Consider the following 14,858-nt stretch of genomic DNA (forward strand, 5'->3'; position numbering starts at 1 on the left):
TTGGTCCATTTCATGTATGCAGTGACTGAACGGTTGGCGCCAATGACAAACATCTCCTGTCGATGGACACGGGGAGCAGCTATGGAGTACACAAGGAAGTCAATGGATTTTATATGAATGTATACTTTGTATTTCATTGATACACATTCAGTATCCAATGGTTACCAGCACTGGCTGTTCTCTGTAGTTCCCCAACACAGCAGCATGCATGACATTGCCACCCAGCTGGGTCACGCACACACACCCCGCCGACGTCACGCCGACGCCGAGTCCCTTGCAGCTTACGTCAGCCACGTGACCGGCACACAAGCAACATGGCAGCTGCGGCTTTGCTGAGAGGAAACGTAAGCCGGGTGCTGAGAGCCTGGAGCCGGTCCGGGGCCCTCGTATCGGCGCGGAGCCCTAGCGGTGAGTCGGCTGACGTCACGCACCTTCCTCTCATGTCCTTTTAAACCATGAGGAGCCGGGCTGGGACCCCCACGTGGTTCCTGTGTCCTGTCACCTGGGTGTCCTCCAGGGTGCTGAGTGTCAGTCCCGGCATGGCAGGTTGGGATTTGTAGTCCTACAAGCTGCAGCCTGTCATAGATGGGGGTTTTCCATAGGTGCTGACCTTGGGCCTCCCTTGCTTCACTCTTGATATTCCATGTATGACTGGAGGGCGGAGTCATGGAGTGTGCTGGCCACGAGTCTCACTCCTGCTGCTGAAGCTATTGTTGTTTCCACACCTCTAGATCAGTGGTCTCCAAACTGCGGCCCTTTGCTTGTCTTTATCCGACTCTTGAGGTGCTTTTCCTCCCACTGATACAAGAAACTATCCCCCAGCTACTGACACCAACAATGGGGCCCTGTTTCTCCCACTAACACCAACAACAGGGTACTATCCCTCCCACTGACACCAATGATGAGACACTATCCCTCCCACTGACACCAATGAGGAGACACTATCCCTCCCACTGACACCAATGAGGAGACACTATCCCTCCCACTGACACCAATGATGAGACACTATTCCTCCCACTGACACCAATGATGAGACACTATTCCTCCCACTGACACCAATGATGAGACACTATCCCTCCCACTGATACCAATGAGGAGACACTATCCCTCCCACTGACACCAATGAGGAGACACTATCCCTCCCACTGACACCAATGAGGAGACACTATCCCTCCCACTGACGCCAATGATGAGACACTATCCCTCCCACTGACACCAATGATGAGACACTATTCCTCCCACTGACACCAATGATGAGACACTATTCCTCCCACTGACACCAATGATGAGACACTATCCCTCCCACTGACACCAATGAGGAGACACTATCCCTCCCACTGACACCAATGATGAGACACTATCCCTCCCACTGACACCAATGATGAGACGCTATTTCTCCCACTGACACCAATGATGAGACGCTATCCCTCCCACTGAAGCCAATGATGAGATGCTATCCTTCCCACTGACGCCAATGATGAGACGCTATCCCTCCCACTGACGCCAATGATGAGACGCTATCCCTCCCACTGACGCCAATGATGAGACGCTATCCCTCCCACTGACGCCAATGATGAGACGCTATCCCTCCCACTGACGCCAATGATGAGACGCTATCCCTCCCACTGACGCCAATGATGGGGCGCTACTCCTCCCACTGACGCCAATGATGGGGCGCTACTCCTCCCACTGACGCCAATGATGGGGCGCTACTCCTCCCACTGACGCCAAGGATGGGGCGCTCTTCCTCCCACTGACGCCAAGGATGAGACGCTATCCCTCCCACTGACGCCAATGATGGGGCGCTACTCCTCCCACTGACGCCAATGATGGGGCGCTACTCCTCCCACTGACGCCAAGGATGGGGCGCTCTTCCTCCCACTGACGCCAAGGATGAGACGCTATCCCTCCCACTGACGCCAAGGATGAGACGCTACCCCTCCCACTGACGCCAATGATGGGTCGCTACTCCTCCCACTGACGCCAAGGATGGGTCGCTACTCCTCCCACTGACTCCAAGGATGGGGCGCTACTCCTCCCACTGACGCCAAGGATGGGGCGCTATTCCCCCCACTGGCGCCAAACGATGGGGCGCTATTCCCCCCACTGGCGCCAAACGATGGGGTGCTATTCCCCCCACTGGCGCCAAACGATGGGGCGCTATTACTCTCCATAATACCAAAGATGCAATGTTTACTCCCACTGACACCTGGACAATTTCAACTGCCAATGACCACAGTCCGGCCCCCCTAAATGCTGAAGTACAGTAAACTGTAACTTTGTTTAGAAAGTTTGGAGACCCCTGCTTTAGATCAGGGGTGTCAAACTGTATTTCACCGTGGGCCACATCAGCAATAATGTTGCCCTCAAAGGGCCGGTTGTATTTGTAAGACTAGATGTCCAGAGCCTCCCACCATAAGAAGTCAAGAGTCCTCCATCCTCCCTTATATAAGTGATGGGGGGCACTGCTGGGCACAGGTGGGTGGCACTACTAGTCACTGATGGGCACAGGTGGGTGGCACTGGTGGGTGTCACTGTTGGGCACTGATCGTCAATGCCCTGATGATTAGTGCCGATCCCTCCTCTGACAATTGACGGTTATCGACAGTACTTTCCTCATGTTGTGACAGCATGAGGAAAGTGCAGCCGATATCCGGCAACTGCATTTACCGGTGATCTGCTGTGTCATTGGACACGGCTGATCACGTGGTAAAAGGCTGCTGTGATTGACCTTTTACCGCATCACGTGATCAGCTGTGTCTGTAGGACACATCAGTTATGGAGATCGCCGGGAGGGTGCGTTCTGAGAGGACGTCATATGACGCCTTTACAGAACTGCACAACCCGCTGTAGCCGTCATTCGGCTATAGTGTGGTTGGCATGGTTAAGCTTTGGCAATGAAACCTGGAAGCTGATGGGTTTCTGTGTAGAAGTAAGTCTGATTTTGCACTCTTCAGCTTTAGTAAATAAACCCCACAGAAGAAAAATAAAATATCTATCTATCTATCTATCTATATACACACACACCAATCAGCTATTTCTTTATAACCACCCACCTAATACTGCATAGGTCCTCCTTTTGCCACAAAAACATCCCTGACCCGTCCTTTATCAGAGATGTCTCTGCATGAAGAAGGCCCTCACCCCCTGGAAATGTCAGAATACTGTTCTGGATTTTTTTCTGTGCTGCCTTTATATACACCAATCAGCAGATCCTTTAACCGCCTCCCGCCCGCCATATAAGGAAATGATGGGCGCAAGGTGGTTCTCTCGTTCTGGAAGGACGTCATATGACGTCCTCCCACTCTAACCGCACATGGCGATCGGTGGTGCGCTCTGTCCCTGGGATCACCGATCAGTGGAAAGAGCTGATGACTTTGGCTCTGTCATGTGATCAGCTGTGTCTAATCACAGCTGGTAGCATGTAAAATGAGGCATTTCTCTTCTCATGAGCTGTCACGCTGACAGCTCGTGAGGAGAGGAGAGCCAGTAATTGGCATTCCTCAGAGGGTACATTTACACTGATCATCAGGGCACTGATGATCAATGCCCTGATGATCAGTGTAGCTCCATCAGTGCCACCTGTCAGTGCCCATCAATGCCATCTGTCAGTGCCCATCAATGCCAACTGTCAGTGCCCATCTGAGCTGCCTTTCAGTGCTGCCAATCAGTGCCACCTATCAGTGCCAGTCAGTGCCGCCTAACAGTTCCAGTCAGTGCTGCCTATCAGTGCCGTCTATCAGTGCCATATGAGTACTGCCTTTCATCAGTGATGTCTGTGAATGCCCACCAGTGATGCCTGTCAATGCCCATCAGTGCCACCTACCAGTGGCTTCTTATCAGTGAAGGAGAAAATGTAAAATTTGAAATTGAATTGAAAATATGAAGAAATGTTATTTATTTGCAAACATTTATAACAAACTAAGAAAAAAACTTTTTTTTTTTGTCCAAAATGTTCAGTAGTTTTTGGTTTATCAAAAAATAAAAAAAAAAGCTGATTAATTACCACCAAAAGAAAGCTCTATCTGTCTCAAAAAAATGATAAAAATTTCATATGGGTACAATGTTGCATGACCGGGCAATTGTCATTCAAAGTGTGACAGCGCTGAAAATTGGCCTGGACAGGAAGGGGGTGAAAGTGCCCGATAGACAAGTGGTTAAGTCCTGTAAGTTGAGAGCTGGGGGGCTCCATGGATTGGACTTGTTTTTCTAGCACATCCCACAGATGCTTGATTGGATTGAAATCTGGAAAATTTTGAAGCCAAGTCAACATTTCAAACTCATTGTTGTGTTCCTCAGACCATTCTTGAAGAATTTGTGGCAGGGCGCACTATTGTGCTGAAAGAGGCCACTGCTATCAGGGAATACCATTGCCATCAGGGGGTGTAGTAGGTCAGCAACAATGTTTCAGTAGGTGTTACGTGTCAAGTAACCTCCACATGAAGGGCAGGACCCAAGGTTTCCCAGCAGTACATTGCCCGAAGCATCACACTGCCTCCATCGGCTTGTCCTCCCATACTGCATCCTGATGCCATCTCTTCTCTGGGTAAGAGAGGCACATGCATCTGGCCATTCACATGATTCATCAGACCAGGTCACCATCTTCCATTGCTCCGTGGTCCAGTTCCGATGCTCAAGTGCCTATTGTAGTTGCTTTTGGCTGCTGACAAGGGTTAGCATGGGAACCGTGACTAGTCTGCAGCTACACAACCCCATACACAACAAACTGTGATGTCCATTTTCTCTGCTTTTCACACATCATCTTCAGGGACTACATGTTTACTTCCTGCCTAATATGATGCACGCAGTTGTTTGATCAGAGACGATGGATACAGATTGGCTTACCGACTTTCCAATGTCTAAATCATTAAACTGATCAGATGTAGGGTCTGTGGTTTAAAATTGTATTCAGTGCAATCATTTTAGCGGCATAGAATGAATGATTTTGTATTTCAATGTTTTTTATTAACTAGTTGCCGACCGCAGATAGCCGAATGACGGCTGCACTGCGGCCGGCCAGTTCTGAGTGGACGTCATATGACGTCCTCCCAGAACGCGCTCTCCTGGGCGCGCACCCGGCGATCTCCGTGATCGCTGTGTCCGTGATGTGGTAAAAGGCCAATCACAGCGGCCTTTTACCACGTGATCAGCGGTGTCCAATGACACGCTGATCAGAGGGAAATGCAAGTGCCGGTTCTCGGCTGCACTTTCCTCATGCTGTCAGATCGTGAGGAAAGTACTGCCGAGAACCGGCAGTTGTCAGAGCAGGGATCGGCACCGATCATCAGGGCACTGATGATCAGTGCCCTGATGATCGGTGCCCAGCAGTGCCACCCGAAAGTTCCGCCCACCTGTGCCCAGCAGTGCGCCCACTAGCTCCGCCCACCTGTGCCCAGCAGATCACCCACCTGTGCCACTCTGCAGTGTCACACACCTTTGCCCAGAAGTGCCACCTACCTGTGCCCAGCAGTGCCACCCACCTGTGCCCACCAGTGCCACCCACCTGTGCCCACCCACCAGTGCTACCCACCAGTGCAGCCCAGCAGTGCTGCCAGTCAGTGCCACCAGTCAGTGCCCAGCGGTTGTGTCAGTCAGTGCCGCCAGTCAGTGCCCAGCAGTGATGCCAGTCAGTGCCGTCTATCAGTACCCATCATCAGTGTCACCTATCAGTGCCGCCTATCAGTGCTGCATATTAGTGCCGCCTATCCGTGACACCTCATTAGTGCTGTCTATCAGTGCCGCCTATCCGTGCCACCTCATTAGTGCTGCCTATCAGTGCCCTTTAGTGCTGCCTATCAGTGCCCATCAGTGCCGCCTATCAGTGCCCATCAGTGCTGCCTCATCAACGCACATCAGTGAAGGAGAAAAATTACCTGTTTGAAAAATTTTATAATAGAAACAGAAACTTTTTTTTTCAAATTTTTTGCACTTTTTTTATTTATAGCGCAAAAAGTAAAGCGCCCAGTGGCGATTAAATACCACCAAAAGAAAGCTCTATTTGTGAGAAAAAAATGATCAAAATTTCATATGGGTACAATGTTGCATGACCGCGCAATTGTCAATCAAAGTGCGGCAGCGCTTAAAGCTGAAAATTGGCCTGGTAAATAAGGGGGTATAAGTGCCTGGTAGGCAAGTGGTTAATTAACAATTAACACAGGAGCAACAAATCACGCCCACACAGGGCGAAACATAAAAGAAGTAGAAAATTAAAGAAATCAGTGCTCTAACACCAACAGGGCAAAAGATCGCCCACGCAGGGGCTATCAATGGCACTTAAATAAAACATAAATATAACACTGAGAATAACTCAGACTAAAGGCAGCTATCCACTGCCACACCAAAAGCAAACAGAAAGAGAAAAAAAAAAAGGGGGGGGGGAAGGAAGGAGAAGTACGAAAGAAAAAAGATAACCAAACCAAGAGCAGGGATCCAAGAACGCCAACGCCGAACAACATCACATCCCCAGACTAGCCGGGGGGAGCGTGGGAAAGGTATATTGCAGCCATGGCTCCCATATTTTCAAGAATTTACATTGGGAGTCGTTGCAGATACTCGACATCTGTTCATTGAGCATCATAGTGGTCATACGATCCCGCACCCCCTGAAGAGGGACAAACGGGCTCTTCCAGGCCTGAGCAATTGTTCTAGAGGCCGACAAAAACAAATAGGAAGCCAACTTCTGCTGATGAGCCAAGAGGCCCGGTATGGGGCAATGAAGCAAAGCATACCGAGCATCCCAGCATATGGAGAGATGAAACAAAGTGAAAAGGAGGCCAAACACATGAGACCAAAAACGAAGCAGCCTCAGGCATGACCACCAGATATGCAGTACATCACCACGATGGCCACAACCCCGAAAGCATCGATCACTGCAGGCAGGATTTGCCTGTGCCAAACGAGTCGGAACCCAATACCAACGAAACAATACCCTGTAAGCCGCCTCCAGTGTGGTCGTATTAAATGAGCATTTAGCTATGAGTGACCAGGCCTTATTCCAGTCCCTCGGATCCACAGCCACTCCCAGGTCGCGCTCCCACTGAACGACATATAAAAGAGAAGTATGCGACAAGCGTCTATTCAAAGCTGCATAAAGAAGGGAAATAAGGCCCGGGGCGCCCGGCCGCTGTTGGCAAAGCAGTTCAAAGGCAGATTTCTGGTACGGGAAGACAGAAGTGCCCCGCAATGAGAGCAGCCAATGCCGCAATTGAAGGTAACGAAAAAATTCCGCCGAGAATGAATGATTTTGGACTCATTCACACATGCGGCCCTGGGGGGTGGAGTTTTGATGCTATTTGGGAACTGTGAAACCAATGCAGTGCTGTGTCAGTTATTGGTAACTGATTGATCTTCTTTATATGTTTATGATGGTCTTCTAGTAGTGGTGTACCGAAATGAAAATTCTGGTGCCTAAACCAAAAATTCAAAATGCACTTAGCTGAAAACCAAAACTGAAATGCGCAGTTTTTAAAAATGAATATATATTTTTTGGAAAAAAATACACTTTTTGATTTAAAAACAAAAACAATATATACCCCAAATTTTTTATAAAGTATGAAAGAGGATGTTACGGCGAGTAAATAGATACCCAACAAGTCACGCTTTAAAATTGCGCTCACTCGTGGAATGGCGTGAAACTGCGGTACTTAAAAATCTCCATGGGTGACGCTCTAAAAATTTCTACAGGATAGCAGTATAAAGTTACAGAGGAGGTCTAGTGCGAGAATTATTGCTCTTGCCCTGATGTTTGTGGCAATACCTTACGTGTGTGGATGAACACCGTTTACCACTACGTTCGAGCACGGGGGGGCACTTTAAACTTTTTATTTTAAATTTCATGTTTTTTTTTTGTTTTGTTTTTTTTTTGCACTGTCCCTTTAAAAAAATGTAATCACTTTTATTCTTATCACAAGAAATGCAGGCATCCCTTGGGATAGAGATAATTAGTGACAGGTTCTCTTTGTGGAGAGATATGGGGTCAATAAGACCCCGCATCTTTCCTCTACAATGTAAAGCATTGGATCAAAAAAAAGCATTGATCTAGTGCTTTAAAAAAAAAAATGGCCAGAACGGGAAGTGACATCGCTCCGGTCCTCCAAGGGCATAGAGATGAGTGGAGGCCATCTTTCCTTCACTCATCTCTATGCCCAGTGACAGGATCGATGGTTTCTCAGGTAAGGCTGAGAACTACTGAGGGGCGGTGGCGACGAGTGGCAGAGTTTTTTCGGCACCTGTATCGGTGCTTTTTTTCATTTCGGTCAAAGGCTGAAAGAGGTGTTGGTGCATCCCTAGCTTCTAGTGTCAGTGATTTTTGCCAAACTTCCATCAGGCAATTTATAAAGTATAAGAAGAACTCTCTGCTGGTGGACAAGAGGGGTTGGGTTGGAAGTTGTGTAATCCCAATGTATTGTTTGTTCTTAGTGCGGAAAAAAAAAAAAAAGAACCGCAAAAAGTAGAAGTGTGCATGTACATTGGATTGACTCATCCATGTAAGCAGACATTTGTCCAGGAAGGTATTTGATGTGTACATATTGCTTCATTGCTGCACACTGACCCCTCCAGTCAGGACAAGGTCAGGGAGTTACAACATAGTACCTGGCATGCCATCTACCATCTGCCCACAGACTGCTTGGTGTTGATTTCTGATCATTTCTGCATGCAAACCCTTAACTCCTTCTCGCCCACCCTGGCGTCCCTTTAAACAGTTTGGAATGCTTGGGGGGGGGGGGGGGGCAGTAAGGATCGGCGATCACGTGACCACTGTCACAGTGCTTTACGTGATTGGAAGTCTGTCCAGCCAGTTGCTGATCTATAGTGTGGACTGAATGCTGTCTGCCACAGTTCAGTGTTTGTGCTGAGAGCGAGTTCTCAACACAAACAGTGGCCGCTCAGTGACATGTATGTGAAGCATGTGGGCTTTAAAGTGGTAGTGAACTGCTAAAATAAGAAGTTGGGCCCCTTCAGGTTTAACTCCTAATGTACTAGTATGCACTGCATGATAGACTTACCTACACACGAAGCCCTCCAGCACAGCCCTCTCACGGCTCCTCTGGTGCTTCCGTCTTCACTCGGTCTTCCTCCTGGGTTCATGGACTCTGGTGGTTTGAATGGTCGGGCCTGTGATTACGTCACTTCCGTGGCACGGAGCATTACATTCAAGGGCATACAGCGTGTCCTGAATGCAGAGCATCACTGTGCATGCGCGGGTGACATCATTGGCTATCGCCAATGTGAATATCTCCTAAATGGTGCACTTTAAAATAGATATTCATTGCACCTACAGGTAAGCTTGAATGTAAATTTACCTTGTAGATACAAGTCAGAGAGACAGAGAGTTTACTACCACATTAACCACTTCCTGTCCGGACACTTTTACCCCCTTCCTGTCCAGGGCAATTTTCAGCTTTCAGCGCTATCACACTTTGAATGACAATTGCGCGGTCATGCAATACTGTACCCATATGAATTTTTTACCATTTTTTTGAGACAGATAAAGCTTTATTTTGGTGGTATTTATTCACCGCTGGGATTTTTATTTTTTTGCTATGTAAATGAAAACGTCCAAAAATTTTGAAAAAAAGTGTTTTTTTAAATAAAATTTTGCAAATAAATAATATTTCATCATAAATCTTGGCCAAAATTTATTCTGTTATTTTCTTAGTAAAAAAAAAAAAAATCCAAATTAGTTTATAACCAAAAATAATAATTTTTAAACTTTTTTTTTTACATTTTTATTTTATTTTTTTTATATTATTATTTTTTGTTTTTATTTTTTTTTTACATACTGTCACCCTAGCAGTACAGTGTCACCATGGTGACACTGTACTACTTGTGGGGGGTGATGAAGATTTTTTTTTTTTTTTTTACACTGATTGCTTTTACACCCATATAGGATGTAAAAGCAATCATTTCTCTTTCTCTCTGTCTGCATTCTTGCAGTCATTGAGAAGTACTGAGTGAGCTGTGATTGGTCACAGCTTGTCACATGGTACAAGGCTGTTGTGAATAGCCTTGTACCATGTGACCTCTGTGATCATTCACAGATTTCACACGTAGTAAGCAATGATGTCACAAGTGACATCTTACTTACTACTTTGCATGTGCTCACTGATTGGCCAATCAGTGATCACATGATCGGGACCTCGTAGAGCGGTCCCGTCCGATGATTGGTGTTTCACTGTGTCCGGAGGACACAGCGGGCAGCGGATTGTGGTGCTGCGCGCTCCCAGGGAGCGCGCACAGCTAGAAAAGGCGGGTGCCATTTATGAACGGCAACCCGCCCCTGGAGTGCCACCGTCCTGCCGTTTATAAACAGCAGGCGGATGGCAAGTGGTTAAAGCCTACCTGTGTGCCAATGCACATATCTGTTGGGCGGTCTTAAAGTGCCTGCATGTTTGGTCACTGAAGCTCTTCCAGCTCTACTTTGCAAAAAATCTCATCATACATTGGTATTAGCAATCATAACGTGTTAAGAAAAAAAAAAAGAAAAATCCTGATCACTTGCCCAGAATAGTTCAATGTTACTATGGTAACATTATATTGCTTTGGTCACAGTGTGTTGAAAAAAAAAATTGTAAAAAAAAAATATAATGTAATACAAAATAATAGAAAAAAATACAAATTAAATTATTATTATTATTTTCACCAAAGTAATGTAGCAGAATACATTTTGACCTAAATTTATGAAGACATGTTATTTATTTGCAAAATTTTATAACAGAAATGAAGAAAAGTGTTTTTTTTAAAAAAAGTTTCAGGTTTTTTGTTTTATTTAGTAAAAAATAAAAAACTCGGTGATTAAATACCACCCAAGAAAGCTCTATTTGTGTGAAGAAAAATGATAAAAACGTCATATGGGTACAGTGTTGCATGACCGCGTAATTATCATTCAAAGTGCAACAGCGCTGAAAGCTAAAAAATTGTCCTGGACTGGAAAGGAGGTAAAAGTGCCCAGTATTGATGTGGTTAAGAAAAGAGATCAGACACATTTATTTTGTTTCTTTTTTTTCATTAAACAATAGAAGTAAAGGAAATGAATAAAATAGTCCTATTGAAAATTTTGAATGCCATTGGTATTAAAGCTGAACTAAACCAAATGATTTAAAGTGGCAGTAAAGGGTATGCAGAGGAGCTAGTCATTCCGGCACTCAGAGACCAGCCCTGTAGGCTCAGCTCACTTTACAGTGCCAGACAAAACAGCGAGCAGGCAGGGATATTTAATTGTGGAAGAGTCTAATGTCTAGTACACATGATGAGAAAATCGGACAAATGACTGTCCGCTTTTTTTTTTTGCTTGCTAGTCTCATATTGAAAATGAATAGATTACTAAAGTTACAAAAATTCTAATAAGACAGAACAAACCCCCCCCACCGTCATCTTTATAAAAAGGTGTTCTTTAGTCCAGAGATAACTGGACAGTTCTGATAACTGTGCATGAGATTTCAGTGCGGCTTTGGCAGAGAGCACATGAAGTTAGGGGCTTACTGGATTTCTGGCAGCTCCGCATGTATTTTTCTGTACATGCAGCACCTTTTTTTTTTTTTTTTTTTTATAGACAAAACTTGGGAGAATGTGCATGTGTTATAACATGTATTGAACATACAATTTATTAAAGTATTGAAGTGATGGCAACAACTTAACTAAGTAACATGTAACATAATGAATATGATATTGTGCATGAACTAATGGAGTGACTGTTTGTTTTTCCCCCAGGTTATATCCCCAGGTGCCAACCATCTACCTGGCTTTCATTGTCCTCCTCCAGAAACAGTCTTTGTTCCCTCAGTGCCACAGGCTGCCGGAGATACAGCACACAGACTGCAGAGAACAAGGAGGAGGATCCACCTCTTCATACAATCATTTCTGACACTGAGAACGTGCAAGGTGACGGGCTTTATATGTTGTATAACCAACAAACTAAATTCACAAAGTATAGCTTGCCTCGGGTATCTAATATCTACTGTACAGGAAAGCGGGAAATGGTTGCTAGAGATTAGAAAGGTGTTCAGTAAAAGGGGTTCAATAAAGGGCTCAATAACGGGCATTCCTTCAGACACTTTGGACACAAAGTGGTTCTAAAGGCTCAAGGTTTTTCACCTTCATGCATTCTATGCATGAAGGTAGAAAGCCTTCTATGTGCAGCATCATCCCCAGCCCCCCTAATACTCACTTAAGCTTCCTCTCGATCCAGCGATGTGCACTGGAGTCTCAGCTATCCCGGGACTCCCTCTTCTCATTGGCTGAGACAGAAGCAGGAGCCGTTGGCTCCCGCTGCTGTCAATCACAGCCAGTGAGAAGAGTGGGGGGAGCAGCGGGTGCCTCCATAGCAAACTGCTTGCTGTCTATGACAATAGCAGCTCTCTGGGGTCTGTCTCTCCTCATTGGCTCATGCAGCAGCCATTAGCTTCTGCTTATGTCAATAACAGCCAGTTAGCCAAGGAGGAGAGAACTGGGAGCTGAGCCACGCTCTGTGTGTAAATGGAGCGAACCTGCTTGAGTGCCCCCATAGCAAGATGCTTGCTATAGAGGGCACTTGGCGAGGGGGAGGAGACAAGACCGCTGGCTGGGGACCCAAAAAGAAGAGGATCAGGGCTGCTCTGTGCAAAACCATTGCACAGAGCAGGTAAGTATAACATGTTTGTTTTTTTTTATTTTTTATTTTTTTAAATCTGTCCTTTTAGAATCATTTTTAATTATAGTAATTTTGTTCTGACTATTACAGAATATTAGTAATAATAGTAATTTACTGCATGAATCTGTCCTAGCTTAATCCTAGGAGGGCCTTGCTTCCATAAAAGGGAGCGGAAAAGGAAGTTAACAGTACGAAAAGTCTTATGAGGAATTATCACTGGGGAATTGTGTAGTGGATAGAGTAACTGGGGCATAAATATCATTTTAACCGAATTGTCCCGACCTATTAAAGAGATCTGCAGTTTCTGCCATATCTGTATTTTATCTCAAAAAATGTTTAAGCAGCAGTAATTAATATTGAGCCATGGAAAATCAGTGACTGTTCTAGAGATCGCAATGCCCAAGTATTTAAAACTAGAAACTATAGGTACCAGGCACCTTGGTGGAAGAGTAGGGGTGAGTTGATCATCAAGGGCCAGTAAAGCCAACTTGGACCAGTTAATGGTTAGGCCCGAATACCGGCCAAATTTGCCAATAACATCCATCGTGGTTTGCAAAGTGGAGGAAGAGTCCTCTAACATGAGCAGCATGTCGTGGGCTTATAATAGTAGCTTCTCGCATATTTCTTCATACTGAAAACCACGAATGGACATAGAGGCCCCAATAAGAGAAGCCAGTGGCTCTATTGCCAGAGCAAACAGTAAGGGTGATAGGGGGCAGCCCTGACGAGTGCCCTGTCCCAGGGAAAACGAATTACAGCCTTAGGGGCGTAATAGAGCAACTGCACCCATGAAATAAAAGTTATCTCCAAAGCCAAAGCATTTCAAAGCCTCCCAAAGGTGCCGCCCCTAACATTTAATAGTACCGCTAAGGGAGAGTGATCTGGGATACCCCTAGGAGCATAGGAGTATCAAAATATTGGACTGTGCCGTTCCCAAACATAGATCAATTCTGGGTAGGGTAGTGTGCGGTTTAGAAAAACAGGAGAATTCAATGCGGAGAGGATTTCTTGCCCTCCATATATCTAACCATCCCACCTCAGCAATGAAGCGCTCCAGCAGGGTGCCCCTACCCATGGGCCCCATGGCCACAGGCAGATGTCTATCCAGTTGGGGGTGAACCATGCCGTTAAGGTCACCCAGAACAAATAGAGGAAGGTCCAGCTTATCCAACAAAAAAGCTGTCGCACAACCAGAGTAGAGAAAGGAAGCGGGACATATACCAATGCCAAAACACAGTGGATTGTATATAGCCTGTAGTGCAAAAATATAAATCTGCCTTTGTGATTGGTATTAGAGGAAAACACCTGGAAGTCCAAGGATCGGTGGACCAATAAACTTGCCCCTGAGAACACGAAGTGTAAGTAGACTGGTAAGAACAACTGACCCAGGCATACGCAATACATTTCAGCATGTCCCTGGTCAAGTGTGTTTCCTGCAGCCCGCATATACCTGGGTGGTATTTACGCAGGGACGCATTAACCATGGAGAGCTTCAAAGGATCATGTAACCCCCCGTACATTCAACAACATAATGGGGACATTAGCCATCATAAAACATAAAAACTATCAAGCTGCCCCTTTGGGGAAGGGATTCCCCCAGCAAATTACTTAAGCACCCTCTCCTTCCAGAAGCCCATAATAGCATACATGGGAAAAAGTACAAATACTGTGGAATATGATATAGTCCATCTGTCCCAATAGTCTGCTCGTGACACAGTGTTATCCATTAATACAAACAAAGAAAAAAGGGTTGAAAACAGGCCCCAGCACAACGGTGCTGGGATCAAAGTTTGTGAAAAAATTAACAACCAACAGGAGTGACTGGGTTAAACCCCTATCAGCCGCCCCCAAAATAACCCATCCGCCCTGCCTAACAGCAGGCGTTGGGAGGGACCATACAGTGCACATTTGCTAAGAAGTCTGAATCCCCAAATAGTTGGAATACAGGGGAGCGTTCATCCGTGTATACAAATTTCATAGCGAGAAGCAGTAGGATAAGTTCTCTTGGCTTGTAAGAAAAAACTGAAGAAAATTGTAAAACAGCACATATATATGTTGCTCCCAACACCAGGCAGGTACTGGATGGGAGGAAAAAAACGCTTCAACTCAACAGGAGTATACGGTCAGCCCGCAGCATCTTGATGCGGCATCTTAAGAGAGACTTCATTGACATCCAACCATTGCGTTGCGTCACCAGCCGTTTCAAACAAGTGAGCTCGGCCTCTCGCCG

General features: G+C 45.9%; 1 protein-coding gene across 1 annotated transcript in view; it reads left to right on the plus strand.

Annotated features, from left to right (window-relative positions):
• Positions 1-258: 258 nt before the first annotated feature.
• TRAP1 (TNF receptor associated protein 1) overlaps positions 259-14,858 on the plus strand; it is a 34,941-nt gene continuing 20,341 nt past the window's right edge. Inside the window, exons 1-2 of the mRNA XM_089659970.1 lie at positions 259-408; positions 11,710-11,880. Coding sequence (XP_089516096.1) covers positions 315-408; positions 11,710-11,880 — 265 coding nt within the window. The 5' untranslated portion in view covers positions 259-314. The remainder of the gene's footprint in view (positions 409-11,709; positions 11,881-14,858) is intronic.

The sequence above is a fragment of the Staurois parvus genome, unplaced genomic scaffold, assembly GCF_062004578.1.
Source record: "Staurois parvus isolate SC_StPar_1 unplaced genomic scaffold, SC_StPar_1.0 ptg001193l, whole genome shotgun sequence".
In the NCBI taxonomy this organism is placed as follows: Eukaryota; Metazoa; Chordata; class Amphibia; order Anura; family Ranidae; genus Staurois; species Staurois parvus.